Raw genomic sequence first — 16,130 nt, forward strand, 5'->3', positions numbered from 1 at the left:
TGAAAGGCACACAACTGTAAACGGTCTTATTTTATTCTTTAATGTGTAATTAATATGTATATAAACAATTGAGAACAATTTAGTAATCGCTAAAAGTGCAAAATGAAAACGGACTTAAGATATTACCCTTTTGATAACTACAAATGACAGACTTCAAATGGTTACAGTTTATTTCTAATGAGGAGCACATATTTTTCTCAATGCCTAATGCTTTTTCCAATATTACATTTACTATTTGCCATGATTTTTGAATGTCTCCGTTTTGCGCTGAAAAAGGTATACTCAAAACATGGTGGAATATACCAGGTGAAGTAATAAGAGCGAGAAGGAAGATTTGACACTACCTTATCCCTTTGAGAACCATATTAAGTGATTGTGCGATGTGACTTTAAAAATTTCTAGAAGACATAATAATAAATTTTGGTTCAAACTTCCAAAAGCAGTGATTGTGTTACCTATTTTCTTTTGCTCTGCAAATGAGATAAAGAGAAAATAATAGCGGCAAAAGCAAACAAAAATCAGTTGCGTATGGTCCCTCGGAGTGATCATTAAGTAGTATGGCCACAAGTAAGTACAAATATGTATTATCTATAATGGTAAATTTTTAATATGAATGTGTTTACATGTAAATCTTAGTACTATTTCATGTTCCACCATGGATGTAATAACTGTTTTGCAGTTTTGTCGCTCTTTTCCTAGAACTAAACATTAGGTAACACAATTGTGTTGCTTGGGCTTAAGTTAAGGTTTTCGTGCAAACTCACAATTGTGTTATCTGATCAATTTCAGGAAAAAATATAGACTTATCAAGGGATTCCGACCTTCAAATGGTCTTGGACATACTTGAGAATTCCGATGCTAGCTTTTCATCTGACGATGATCTCGAAAATGACTACTTAACGCTGGAACAAATGGAAGAAAGTGACAGTTCAGATGAAGATGACTCTGAAAGAGGTATTTTTCTAGTTTCTTTAATTTTTATTTTCATTTTACCGTGTTAATTTTCATCTTAATAATTATCGTGCTTGCAGATTTAATTCCAGAAAATTTCGTAATTAATCAAAAAGCCACTACATCACAAAGAACTGATCTTTGGAAAAAAAGGAATTCGTGGTTCACGATATTCCTATCGTGCAGGGCTGTGAGAATTTCGTTGAACTTGGAACACCTCTTAATTACTTTTCGAAGTATTTCACAGAAACCCATTACACGGATGCGGTTAAATATACCAAAATGTATACTCTTGCGACATCTGGCACCGAAATGAGCTTAACCGAAACCGAGTTAAAAAACTTGTATGGCTGTGCCATTATAATGTCCTGTCTAGGTTATCCACAAATGAAAATGTATTGGGAAGACAACTATAGGTGCGAAATAATTGCTGCCTCCATGTCAAGAAATAGATTCATGAGATTTAAAAATACCATTCATTTTGTTGATAACAACAAACCAAGCGAAACGAATAAGCTATGGAGAGTTCAGCCCGTGATTGACCTGGTAAGAAGCCGATGCAATGAACTAGCGTCTGCGGTTACTTCATACTCTATTGATGAGCAAATAGTCCCGGCATCTACCAGGCTCAGCCAGGCAAGTCATCAGGCCAAAACCTGTGGGTTTGAAGAATCTGGTTTGTGCTACCTCTGATGGACTTATCGTTGATTTTGAATTATTTCAAGGGGCTGGAACTTTTCCTGACTGTGGACTGGGTCATGGTCCTTCAATTGTTTTAAGACTTACTAAGTGTCTACCAAAAGGAAGTCATCTTTATTTCGATAGATTTTTTACCACCATACCCCTTTTGGAGAAATTGCAAGATATTGGATTCAAGGCGACAGGCACCATAATGGGTAATCGCTTAGGAAAAAGAATTAATTTTCCAGCGGACAAAGCTATGGCGCGTGGCGATATGCACCAAAATGTTAAAGATGACAATGTGGCTGTTGTGAAATGGTGTGATACAAAATGTGTTACAATTGCCTCAACAGCATGTGGAAAAGACCCGATCGGCGAAGTAGTAGTAGTAGTTGGGTGTGAAATCTAAAACGACGTTTGCCAGTCCCAATTCCCGCTGTTGTCCAATTATATAATTCTAAAATGGGTGGAGTCGATATAGCTGACCAAATGATGGAATACTATCGCATTAAAACGAAAACTAGAAAATGGCCAGTCAAAGTTTTCTTTCATTTTCTTGATTTGGCTATATACAATAGCTGGATGGAATATAGAAAAGACGCAAAGACGCTCGGTGTTGCGAGAAATAAGATGAAAAAGTTTCTTGATTTTAAAATGGAGATCGGCGAAGTCCTGGCACAGTACAAAGGTTCTCCATTGGAAGTATCACCATTCGAGTTGCCCGAGGACTATCATGGAAGTAAATATCGCCCACATAACGCTCCGGATGATATAAGGTTCGATAGGTACGACCATTGGCCCGAATTTGTAGATGGAACCGCAAAGAGGTGTCGGAACCCACGATGCGAAAGTCGATCCAGAGCTCGGTGCCAAAAAAGTAAAATACACTTGTGCCTTGCTAAAGATAAGCAATGTTTTAAAGAATATCACACAAAGTAATATTACAAAAAAAAAAAAANCGAAAATGATTTTAGAGGTATGGTTCCTTGGGCGAAAATGTTTGTTATGGTCCATAGTACCAGAATCGCAAGGATATGAATCAACTTTTTTAATTGACCCACCCTAATACATACATATTATTAAATATTACTTTTGAAATATCCCTGTTTGAAAAATAAAGAGCAATTTAAATTATGCTTAAATTTATTATTTTTTATTCAACAAACAATTTTGTGGATTACGCTTGTATTTAGTATTGAAAGACAAACACTCACAATAACAAAGAGCTTTAAAGATTTACAGCCAATGTAATAAATAATAATNTTGTATTTAGTATTGAAAGACAAACACTCACAATAACAAAGAGCTTTAAAGATTTACAGCCAATGTAATAAATAATAATTAGAAACTTAATTGAAGATTTTGACGCTAATAAGAGTAATGTAATGTACCAAATCCACGGAATAGTTCACACAAAGAGTAGCAATCAAGAACGTAGATACTGAAGACCACCCAGATTGAGAAGTGTCTATATCAAACCAAAAAATATGTTAAAATGGGGAAATTAGTAAAAAAGATTTTTCACAAATAATACTTCACGGACTCAGTGTCAAATGCACACAAAAATCTTAATAAAAGTAGTTAATGCAGTAACCAATTAAATTAAATTTTCCGTACGGTACGGATTTTCAGGGGGGAAAATGGTTGTACGGATTCAACGTAAGGATTTTTAGCTTTCCGTCAAGATGTACGGATTTTTCGAGTGTTTTTTTTTTTTCATATGGTAAAAATTTGCCTGTTTTTTATAGTTCCTGAACCCTCCATGTTTTATAAAAAAGTCCGCTATTTTCGTACTTGAGGGACTTATCTATTAACAACTTTTTCAGCCGATTTTACAAAACAAACATGAGAAGAGGATTTATAGGCCTTTAAAATTACGTATAACAATCTATTGGTAGACTTCGATTGTTGGCAGTTTTTGTCGCGTAAAATTATAAAAACCCTAACTTTCTTTCTAACTTTAACTAACATTTCAAACATTATACTGTTACTCGGTAGGGTCGACAACCCACCTGAAAAGTTTTGTTACATGTACATAAAATAGAACACGCTGCTTGTTAAAAAGCTCTAGTCAGAAAAATAATAAGGTTGTATGTGAAGCAATCAATAAATAGGATTAGTGGAAATATGTGTTTATTTATTTTATGTTACTAAAAGTACGATTCCTGTATTCATCTAAGTACAAACGATATTTTTTTTGAGCGTACGGATTTTCCACCCACCACTTCTTGTCTTTGTAGGGATTTTAGACTCTAAACGTATGGCAGCCCTGATTAATGGTTATAAGGTTTAAATAAATACATTTAAATATGGGAGGTTTATAAAGATTAATCGATTAGAGCTTTTGCCTTTCAAGCGCTTATTTAAATAATTTATACGGAAATGCATCCTGCACTTAAAAATAGCTTTTTCACATTTATTGGTAGATCTATTTCATGGTTGTGGGATAATAATTTTTCGGAGAAATTGGTAGTGCCGCAAATGACTTCGCCATTAAAAATTTTTAATATTCAACTTATTCAGCCTAACCTGCTCCGCTGGTGAATGAAACAATCGGACGCCTTCATAAGTCCACGTTTTTCTGAAAATTACACAGCTTGGCTTAGGCATTATTAATTTCTTAATCACAAATAAATTACTTAGTATTTTTCCACAAAAATTCAAACGGAAAGTTTTAGAAAAAACTAATTTTCCACAAACATTCAAACGGAAAATTTTAGAAAAAAAACAATGTTGCAAGCAAATAATAAATGGTCAAATCGCCCCCAAAATATATGTAAATACTTCCAAAGAAGCAACACATAACACGTTCAATGAATAAAGGCAAAATTGTGAAATATAAGGCAGCCGAATGTCAGAAAATGAAGAGAGAATGCTGCCTTATTACTTCACATGTTTATTGCGCCATGTACTCAAAAAAGGTATCCAAAGTTACACGTCAAAATTGTTATTTTAATTACTTTGATTGCTTATAAAAATTAACGGTGACAGGTAATAAGGTCAATGGAAATAATGTCAATTGACTTTATTTCCCACCCTGGTGCGAAATAAAGTCAATTGACAGTATTACCTTTTCAAAAGCGAAATAAAGTCAACAAAAATTTGGAAATAAAGTCATTGACGCTATTTCCTCATTCAAATGGAAATAGCGTCAACAATGCTTAAAGTATGTCGATTCATAGAAAAAAATGTTGTTCTTACAATAAACATTGCCCCGTAAGTGTTGTTTTTTAATAGANCGAAGCTAAGCAAATTTAATGTTTGAAAGAGAAATAACGTCAATTGATTTTATTTCGGTTTTAAAAAGGTAATAATGTCAATTGACTTTATTTCGCACCAGGGTGGGAAATAAAGTCAATTGACCTTATTTCCGTTGATCTTATTACCTGTCATCACCCAGGTAGGGGAAATTGGGGAAATTAATTCCTACCTTATAATTCCTACAATTCTCAACATTTTTGAAAAATAAAAGATTTCTAGAAATCTAGTATTCATCATTATATAGAATTATTGTGATTTACTAAAATTTCTCAAATTCACAAAGTTTTGAAAGTGTTGGAATTTCACTCAAGTTATTTAAAATGGGAAACTTCAAGAAATTCAAAACTATCAAAACTCTAAAAATTTTAAATTGCCGTGATTTTTAAATTTATATACACGATATATGTTGAAAATTGTATTTTAACAAGAAACAATATTTATTTACATATGTGTAAAATTTGTTTATAATCAAGCAGATAGTTACAGTTGTGTTAATGGAGACATTGACAGTTTAATAGTGGTTCAGACGAATGTTTGGTTGGTTTAAGTCAGAGGTTCACAAACTTTTTTTTCGTAGACCCCTTTCAAAAATTTACTGGTTTCGGTGGAAATGTGAAGATTAGATCTTACTATGTAAATTTGCATCGCGGGTGAATTCAAAAACTAAACTTTCTATTCATATTTCATTTGCAGGTTTTAAAAAATAGAGCTATTGTTTATACATTTAATATTTAATTCGTACCTTTTGCTTTTATCTCAAAATATCTAGCGCTTTTTTGCACTGTGCCTCGTTTTGTGACATACATATATTGAGCTTTACCAATTGCAAATTATTATTTGAGAATAAAGTATGACTTAAGCTAAACCAACTGTGTTTATTTTCAATTGGATAACCCCGCTTTAAATTTGGAAGCTTGCAAGTAAAAACCGCCTAATCTTTTTGGTGAACCAGCAAACTGCTGCAACAAACAGCTTTTGCTCATTTTAGCTAATTTTTTCAAAAATTAACATTTTTAGCGAAGTAAAAGTATCCACACGTAGACATCTATGTACCTTCCTTACATAGTAGGGGTCTTCATCAAAGTGATAAACTGTTGATAAACTTGATAAAATGATAAATTTATCGTTTTGATAAATGAACTGTCACACTTTGTATGGAAATCTATTTAACCAAAATTTATTAATTTATCTGATGATTTTGGTGGACAAACACATAAATTTCAGCAAAATTCAACCCGAAAGACTGCCAGGTGGTCGATTTTGCTACGAAAACATAAAAAGGAAATAAGCACAATAGCCGAGGTAAGAATGAAACGTAACTAGCCAGATAAATTAAATAATAAACAATATTGTGCAATTATTTTCCAATGTGAGTTCATGAAAGAATGCGGATAAACTGATTAATTTAAGAAATTTGTGCCTTTATCACTTTCGATGAAGACCCCTAATATAAAGCAAAGTCGAGATTTTTTGACCACGCTGATCTCGAAAACTACTGAACGGATTTGTCAAGTATTCAAATCCCCAATATCTCAAGAAATATCGATATTAGCGATTTAGTGTTTTGGAACTTTTTTTGTCGGAAATTAAATGTCCTACAAGTATGTGATTTGCAATTTTTCTGTACCTCTTGTTATTTACGAGATAGGGGCAAAAAACGGGAATTTAAGGAAAGTATTGGGTTTAGTGACCCATACTAACTCGCTGGCGGGAGTCACTGACCATGATTATACCTAGTGATGGCACGATTAATCGAATAACCGATTATGATCGGTTATTTTCATTCGGTTAACGATTAATTGAATCGAAATTGTCCTTTCGATTAATCGAGCGATTAACCGATTAATTTTTCAAAATAATCGAAAGGAAACCATCAAAAATTTACTAATTTACTCAAACAATAATGTATCAATCAAAATAAGTTGGGAAGTTTTTTACATTCTCGTATTCTGAAAAATTTTTAAACGATATTTTTGCCAAAAACCGCAACACAAGCTTAACCTAAGTCGCTACTAAAAGATCACAACCCAGGTATGCATATATTTTCATTTTATTTTCCGAATTCGGTGTTGCCCAAAAATCAGCGGTAAGTGCCTGATACTTCAGTCTTGGAGGTTTTCATACAAAAATTGAATGAGCTACAAAACTGCATACTGAAAATCTTTCTAATCTAATTAAAAAGCTGGAGTTTTTTGTTTATTTTTTTTTACATATTGCACAAAGTTTGATATTATTATATTTATTCGTTTTTTGCTAAAGAATAAGCTATATTTAAAAAAAATAACTAAAATTAAATAACAAAAAAAAAATCTTGTCGTGGGCTATAATTTTGACACGGGGTGTAAGTCAGTTTTTATAACTTATAAATGGTTTTTATTAATTTTCGATTTTAATCGAAATGACCGATTAATCGGTTAATTTCTTACGATTAATTACAATTATTAATCGAATGCCTTCGATTAATCAATTAACCGATTAATCGATTATTAATTTTTTTTTGACATCACTAATTATACCATAAAGTGCCTCTGAGCTATAGAATTTTGAAAAAAAAAAACAATCAAAGTTTACATGAATTTTATATGGGAAATCTTTGCAGCCCTTGGGCAAATTTTCAGGGAGAGTTTTTAGGTGTTTTCCTCAAAATTTCGAGGTAGAAGTGAAAAAAACAATAGTCACTAAAAAAGAACCCTAATATATATACATATAAATTTGTATACATAGTTGTGGCTAATAATAATGAACAACTTTAGCAAAATTTACTGAACCGGTATTTTCGTAATCGAAGTGGTTATGTCACATAGGGAAACATATTATATGCGTTTCTTTTAATTAAATTTTGTATTTCAATCTTGAAGGCCTAGTTTTGCACTGAAATTATGATATTATTATTCTCAAACCAACATGATAATAGAGAAGTCGTAATAAGTATACATAACCATAATAAGAATAAATGTAAATTAATAAGAGATCTTACGAGTGATATGCATTTTTATTGAGGCAACAACGTGGATGCAACTGCTACTCATCATCTATAAAAATTTAGCCATATTCGAATCCCGGTTCTGATAGAGATGACTCTGATAAAGATCCTGACTACAACGTTCCTATTTCAAATATAGAATGCTCTCCTTCGAATACGGTTTACACATCTCTTATAAGCTCAGAGAATAATTTTAGGGTTGTTATTTAAGGCCTCAATCAAACCAACATCAAACGTTCAATTATGTTGGTAATACTGCTTATCGACTAGGGATGTTAATTTTTCGGTTTTTTCCGATACCGGGATTTTCGAGTTGGCGTTGTCACAATCCTGGGATCCCAGGACTAGTCCCGGGATTTAGATATTCATTACTTTTCAACAACTTGAATCGAAAAAATTACTTCAATATTGTTTGATAAGCTCTCCTACCATGAAAAAAATAATAAATAAATGGGTTTAAAACCTACTGTTCAAACATATTTGAACATGTGTGAATACATACTAACATACATATATGCCTGGGTCTTAAAAATACTCAACCTTAAAATTGTAATAAACATTTCTAATCCTTGAATATACAAAGGAAATATAAAAATTGTGCACTTGCACCAAAACTAAAATACAGTCCACTGAAGAAAATATAAATAGAAGAAAATATAATTTGTACGCACATTTCCAAATTCATATGTATGTATCAGAGACCGGCATCGAGTATGATCGCGCCGTCTCGATCATCATCCCCTAAATTTGGTACATGTAAACACGATCGTCGCCAGCTATGCGGGCATGTACGAGACGCAACATTCTATTTTCGTGTTTGTGTAGTTGGCATGATTGCTGATTTGTATTTTTGTGTATGCGTCGTGGCGGAGGCTCGTTACTGCATGCAAAGAATAACACGACAACTAGCAGCTGTTCAACTGATGCATGCAAGGACAACTCGAGTGGCTCGCGCCACAAAACATTTCGAGCCTTGGCTGTGGTGACGGCGAGTATGTGTGATACATATAACATTTCTATACTCGTTCATGCTAACGCCACTTTAGTGGAAGAAGCGAGCATATGTATGTGTGTTGTGGCAATCGTCTTGCACAAACTATGTATCGCGTACGGGGAAACCAACTCGCGGGAATTACCCAATTTGCGGGGAATTTCGGTTTAGCGGGAATGGACAGTTTTTTTTCGCAGAATTTAGTGTGTTGTTTATGAAAAAAAAGTTAAAGTAACCGAATTAGACGAATATATGTTCATTTTTAACCATAGCGACATTTTTTCCTATCGTTGGAAAGCTGCTGCTTTCGTCACTCGCGCTCTATCGCGCGCTGTGATTCAAAAACAAAACAAATAAGTTGAAAGACGTAACATACATAGTATGTAGTTTTAATTCATATTTAATATATGTATATTGAACAAAAATATTTCATGAGATCCAACATTTATGCTAAATATAAAAAAAGACCTTAAATTCAACGAGTTAAAATCAAAAGCTATGGAAAAACATTTCATTAAACTTAATATAGTTTCAAAAAATCTTATGATCTAGGGGTACAAACTTAAAACTAAAGTTCCAAATTTCACCTTTCTAAAATTCTTAAAATAAATACATACGCATTCAAATTATAAAACAAAGAACACATTTAATGAGATTAAATATTTACAGCAAAGGCATTTTGGCATTGATTTTTTACGATATTCAAAATGTTGTTCATGCAATATTTTTTTCGTTAAGTTTTTTTACACACATTTAGAAGTCAATCTGCAACAAAATCCATGCAAATAAAAAATTTTAAACTTTGAAAAAAAAATTTAGGGAAAATTCGGCTAATTTTTCCTGAAAATGTAAAATTTTTTAATCATAATACCTAAATTAATTCCAGTACGCAGTTTTACGGCCCATTCAAATTTGTTGTGATAAAAAGCAAGTTTGAAGTTGCTAAAAATTCCCGTTGGTATTTGATATTTTTCGCTCAACGCACTTTTTCCATATAACGAATTTTTTGTATAGAAGAAAATGCGCAACACCGTCAGCGAAAAAATTATCAACAATCAAAGGAATTTTTTAGCAACTTCAAACTTTGTTTTTATTATACATACTAAAATTAGTGAGCCGTAAAACTGCGCACTGGAATTTATTTTAGAAACTATGATTAAATAGTTTAAAAATTTTATAAAAATTTGCTGAATTTTCCTTAATTTTGTCCAAAGCTTCAAATTTTGATTTACTAGGTTTTTTGTGGAATGAGCTCTATATTCATAACAAGCTAACATAAAAATGTTTAGCATAAAAATCAATGCGAATATGGTAAAAAATAAATGCCAAATTATTTTTGCAAGTGACTTTACATAAAGTTTAGATTTCTAAGAATTAAAGTTTTTAAAATAGGAATTTAAAAATAGCAAGCTATCAACCGAGCCTGGCGCTAGCCGGTTCCTTTTCTCTGATATGATATTGCCAGCCAGAGAAAAAGTTCTCTCAGCAGCTGCACTGCTAGCTGGCATTGAATGGATTTGCAACGCTAGTTTCGACAAATGAGGGAACTTTTTTCCATTTTCTTTCCACCACTCAATTACGTTGAAGTTTTCAGTCATTTCAATTGTTTCCTTACTATATCTTTCCACTTCATCTTCAGGTATTTCTATTGTTTGTGAAACAGGTCGCCTGAACAAGTGAGAAAAAAAGAACTGGGCATCGTTGTTAGGAGGCAAAGAGTTGTCAGGAAAGGAACCTGTGCAACTTAAAATACTTTCATCCGAGTTATTTTGATTACCTAAAGGTTGTAATGCCAAGGGAGGTGAAGGAGTGGTCAAGCTTGAAAGTTCATTATCACTAAATTGTGCAGAATTGGGTTGAGAAATAACAGTTCTTTCGTTAATGCGAGAAATGCAAAAGTCCTTTATAACACTTAAGTCATTTTGTTGCATATTTATAGCTGGTGGATATAAGAAGCATGCAGCTTTATGCCACAAACTTAAATTGGCTACCCATATTTCATCAATATTTTGTTTAACCCTTTCTTTCAAAACTGAAATTGGAGCTACATCCTCACTGCTCGGTTCACAAAGACTTTTAATTTTCAACACAGATGGTAAAACAAAGCACAGTGAGGGAGAACTAGAAAGTTGTAATTTCTTAAACACGATTTCAAAATCCTTACATAGTTCAACGAGTACTTTAATTATCGATATATTTATATGTAATAATCTTTGGCTTTGTTCATTTCCATCGAGAACTCTGTTCATTTCTAGCCAATTATCGCATATAGATTTGAGCATTATATAGTGCGAATTCCATCGAGTAGGGCATTGGCTTTTTAAAGAAGTAGGTAAAAGATGCTGCATGTTAGCTTTTTTAAAATATTTCACAATTTTTTTGCAAGAATCTAAGATGTGTGTCAACTCAGCTGTTTCAGCGAACGATTTATCTAATACGTTGGAAAGTAAATGGCTGCTGCAGTTAAGACGTACATTATGTTCTAAAGCCTTAACAATATTTTTACCCCTGTCTGTTACAAATTTAATTAAATTAATGCCTTCAATGCCAAATTCATTAAATAGAGTGTTAAGCTTTCTAACTATATTGTCCCCGGTTGACTTTTCAAAATCCATTGATTTCATTCCCAGCACAATGTCAAATAATTTGAAATCTTTTGCATAGTGAAATGCGACGCCTAAAAAATTTCGTTTCACGTAATTGTCCGTCCACATATCAATTGTAGCTGAGGCCCCACCGCTGCTTACAACGTCCCTTATTTCTTCCCCCAGTTCTTGTTTTTTTTCCTTTGCATACTTTTTCGCGTTACGAGAAATCGTTGTTGCATCTGGCAGTATGTTCTCCACGTCAATTTGTTCGCCATAGGTTGCGCCGATCTTAATTAAAAACTTCGCCAATTTGGCAAAGCCGGTACCATTTACTGCCGAAAAGGGCTGGCTATCTTCAATGACCCAAAACGTGCATTTCTCAATGGCCTCATTTTTGTCCAATGCTGTGACAGGTTTCAAAACTTGCGATTCCTTCATGTTTTTGCAGCACTTGTGGCGATTCAAATTAGACGTTTGGCTACTGGTATACTTCAGCACTTTACAGCAAGTGCGGCAGTAAACAAAACCTGTCACTACAGTATCATCCGGCTTTAGGATTTCAGCAACCACATTCCAAACAAAGCTTTTGCCCTTTCGACGGCCGGACAAATGGTAATTACCACTTGCAATTTGTTCAGAAACGAATTCTATTGTATCTGCCATCTCACGATAACTACAATTATAAATCACGTACTTAATGGCCGCTGATCAATTATTGCACTCAAAGAATAACACAACTTGAAAAATTAGCAAATGCACCCAATGATCGCTGTTCAACTAATGCATGCAAAGAATAACACGACAACGACGACGATCAACTGATGCATGCAAGGACAATTCGAGTGGCTCGCGCCACAAAACGTTTCATGCCTTGGCTGTGGTGACGGCGAGTATGTGTGTGTACATATAACATTTCTATACTCGTTCACGCTAACGCCACTTTGGTGGTTGAAGCGAGCACAATGTGTTGCCGCAATCGTCGTGCGCAATGAGCTAACGGCGCATTACTTGTTATTGAACATAAACGAACGATCATACAAAGCCCGAGTAAATGATCGAGTATACACAAAATCTAGGTATCCGTTGCAGCTCTCTGGTATGTATCCAAACACAAACATACGATAAGAATGTCAAGTGCATTCGACGCACAAAAGTACGTAATTAAATGTAAGGAACGTTCGCGAGAAACAAAATATTGAATCGGTTGATCCTTTAACAGTTGTAAAAATATAAACACATAAAATGCAGCGCATACGGGAAACAATCAATGCTGCAAAGCAACCCTTATGGTGCTACAAAGAGAAAATACATTGCCTATCAATATTCTTTACATGCAAAGATGTAGTAGAGGCACACAACCAAAATACCATAAGAACCGGTGCACTGCCGTGTGGGGAAAATCTCTGGTTCTGAACTGGTGCGCTTCTAGTACATTTAGACCAAGTACTGCTTCGCGATAAATCTCTTTTGCATGCAAGCAACTGGCGAATTTAACATGGCGATGTCCTAGGAAGTGTCAATTGCCCCCCGCTGCATCCATTTTTCGATAGTTCCGAACTAGTCCTAAATTCTATAGTTCCGAACCAGTTCTAAAATCGACAGACGAAAGAAAAAAGTATCATGATTTTTCAATCTTTTCGGTTCTTCCGTGTGCGCGATTTTAAATTATTTTGGAAGAAATGTGTTTTTTATTTGAAATTAAATTTGTTTGAATGTTTGTAAGAAATGTACGTTTACATACCTTTAGCTGTAGCTGAGTTTGCAGAGGTGCTCGCTGTTATTTCTTAGATTCCAGACTGTCCCAAGATGTTGAAATGTTAACACAAATTTTAGTTTTGTATTACCAAGCTATGAAAAAGCATCTGCGAAGCACAGAATAGAAGCGTATTTGAACGAAAAAGCCGCCGAACACATATCTATGTAAAGTAAACAAGCCCCCCCGCTGCATCCCTTATGCGATAGATCCGAACTGGTTCTAAATTCGACAAGTAAGATCGAGTTCGTTCTGCATCCCTTTTTCTATAGTTCCGAACCATTTCTAAATTCGTCACTTTAGATATAGATTTCTAGTAAAAAAAAATAAAAAAAATTAGTCTTTTAAAAGTACCACTTTTCGCCGATTTTCGACTGGTGGGGATCTAGTTCCTATCGGACTAGTTCCTTTTTGGCGATAAAGACCTAGTACGGAACTAGAAATTTGATTCACTAGTCCGCGGTTTCCCTACAGGGTGGTTTCTTATTTATATACATACAAACACACACAACCGCAACCAACATGTACATATACAATTAGTTAGGAAACATAATGTAAGAAAATTGTATATAAAGAAGAAATATTTAATAAATATTCAGAATCGTAAAGACTCTCAATTAACACCCTTCTTCTTCTTCTGTATTTTATTTTGTATGCTTTACATTTCTCCCCACCAGCGGTAAGGGGTAAAGCATTTAACAATTTTTATTCTTCTTTCTTTATTAAAGTTTTACTTCCCCCCACCAGCGGTAAGGGGTAAGACTTTTAATATTGAAAGTACTAACCTCTTATTCTACTAGACTCTACTTCCCCCCACCAGTGGTAAGGGGTAGAGAATTTTAGAATAAGAGTATTTGTAGTTCAAGCATTGCTGACAATTACTTGTTACCCCCCACCCGAGGTAAGGAACAAGTGACTCAGCTCTGCAACGAACACCTACTTTTTTATTTAAAGTGGCGTTTTTATTTTTTTCTCTGAACGCACGATTTATTTTGAAGGACTTTGTAATTTCAGAGATATGATCAATTAAAACAATTAAAAAAAAATGCAATGCAATGTAGAATATAAATCTGGGTAACAAATGCAATACGAAATTTCTTTATAATTGAAAAAATTCCAATTTTTTGGATTCACAAGGACGAATAGGTAATTTTTAAGCTGACAAAGTTAAAAAAATGAAGTTCGAGGATGTTATCGAGTTTATATAAGCCCTTAACATATAATTTTTTCCAAACCAAATATTGCGAAATCTCAAGGATAACATTTTAAAATGACATTTTTTATTTATTTTTTTATGTAATCTACAGAAAAATGTTTTCTTACAGTCAATTGAGATAAAAAGATTTAGATATTTAAGTATGTATGATATGTTACAGAGTGGACTAATTATACATATTAACTTATAAAAATAATAATGATATACAATTGCAATTTGGGTAGCTGGCGAGGCCTAGTCTCCAGTCTACTTTTGTGTGCGGCGCACAGTGTAAGATTTTACCCATCTAGCTGCTTTTAATTCTGTAATTCGAAAATTATTGAAGATAGATTAATGAAATTTTTCACAAGGTATGTTATAAGATAGGCGAAGCTTTTTACAAAAAATTGGTCATTTAGAGTTACTGCCACGCCACCCTATTATATAACTGCAATTTTTAAAACGGCAAAAACTGAAATATTTAACTAACTACGAAGGCTAAAATGCCCAAAATTGATATTTAGAATTTCCCTATAACAATGAATTATAAACTGACAAAAATGGACTTAAAAATAATTTTTTTTTTTAATTATGTGCGTGGAAAATATCGATAAAAAATCAAGTTGGGTCAAGGAAATTCCGTTTTAAGTTCAATATTCCTTGCTCTATTTACAAAAGTGGGATACTATTGGAAAGGTTATGAACTAGGCTTTCTCTATTCAAAGCGGAAATACAAGAATTTGTCTCAGCCGAGATGAAATTCAAATAAATTACTCGAAGAAAATGAAATTACTAGTAGGCCTGAAAAATGAAAATTTCATTAAAACCTGCACTTTCCAGCAGCTAAAATTGTGTTGTTTAAAGTCAAAGAGGAGTGGTAAATAAACTGAGATACAAACTTTATCGAATAGTAGCAGATAACGAGTTTGCGGGTCTAATGAAATTAATAAATTGCTAAAAATAAATCTAAATTAACATCGTTTTACTTTAACATGAAATACTCAGTCCTAGTTTACTAAAATCCCAAAAATGTATATTCATTAAAAAGAACATACCTAAAAAAACAAGACCAAAATGGTATTTTAGCAATTGTTGCATAAATCACATAACGCCAACAAATTAAACATTGAGATTCAGTTTCAAGTATACAATTTTAGATAATACTGCGCTCGGTAATCTTCCAAATCGATTCGGTTTATATTTTGTAATTGTTATTGTTTTGTCTTTAGCAGGCATTTCTAAAAACGTTGTTGACGTTGTTTTGAAATTTGGCGACATAAAATAATGTAATTAGTATTTTCTAGAATGTGGAAACAATACACTGTGCGGCGGGCGGAAAGACCTAGCTTCCGCTCCACGCTGTTTACAGGCCGTTGATCATGCTCGGAAAGGCCGAGCTTCTGATCCATGTTCCCGTAGTCATTACTTTGTATGTGAGGCAGGCGGAAAGTTCTAGTTTCCGCTACGCGCTATAGACGAACTGTTGGGCGTGGTCGGAAAGGCCGAGTTTCCGATCCCTGCTCGTATTGTCCTACGCGGTCGCGAATTATACGAAGCCGTTATAATTGTACTAAGCAGTCATAGATTTTGTGTAATTTTTTCGTTCACGGTTACAGATTTTAGTTTATTTAGTTAACTTGTTGAGCAAAGTTTTCTTTATTACAAAAAGCGATTCAGATGTGTCGAAGCAATCATAATGCTTGTTAAAATCTTGGCATAAACACCGA

The 16,130-nt window shown here is 33.6% G+C and overlaps 1 protein-coding gene across 1 annotated transcript; it reads left to right on the forward strand.

Annotated features, from left to right (window-relative positions):
• Window positions 1-557: 557 nt before the first annotated feature.
• On the forward strand, window positions 558-2,565 carry LOC108381395 (uncharacterized). The gene is made up of 3 exons (XM_017637815.1): window positions 558-567; window positions 790-954; window positions 1,032-2,565. Exons 1-3 carry the CDS (start codon window positions 558-560, stop codon window positions 1,265-1,267), a joined length of 411 nt encoding a protein of 136 aa, XP_017493304.1. The 3' UTR covers window positions 1,268-2,565.
• The last annotated feature ends 13,565 nt before the right edge of the window (window positions 2,566-16,130 follow it).

The sequence above is a fragment of the Rhagoletis zephyria genome, unplaced genomic scaffold (assembly GCF_001687245.7).
Source record: "Rhagoletis zephyria isolate East Lansing unplaced genomic scaffold, Rhagoletis_zephyria_1.1 Rzeph_scaffold_00135, whole genome shotgun sequence".
Classification (NCBI taxonomy): Eukaryota; Metazoa; Arthropoda; class Insecta; order Diptera; family Tephritidae; genus Rhagoletis; species Rhagoletis zephyria.

Bases quoted from the DNA above. Each gene is read 5' to 3' on its own strand.
- LOC108381395 (XM_017637815.1), top strand. The intron at 955-1,031 runs GTATTTTTCTAG...TCGTGCTTGCAG, and splicing joins TGAAGATGACTCTGAAAGAG to ATTTAATTCCAGAAAATTTC.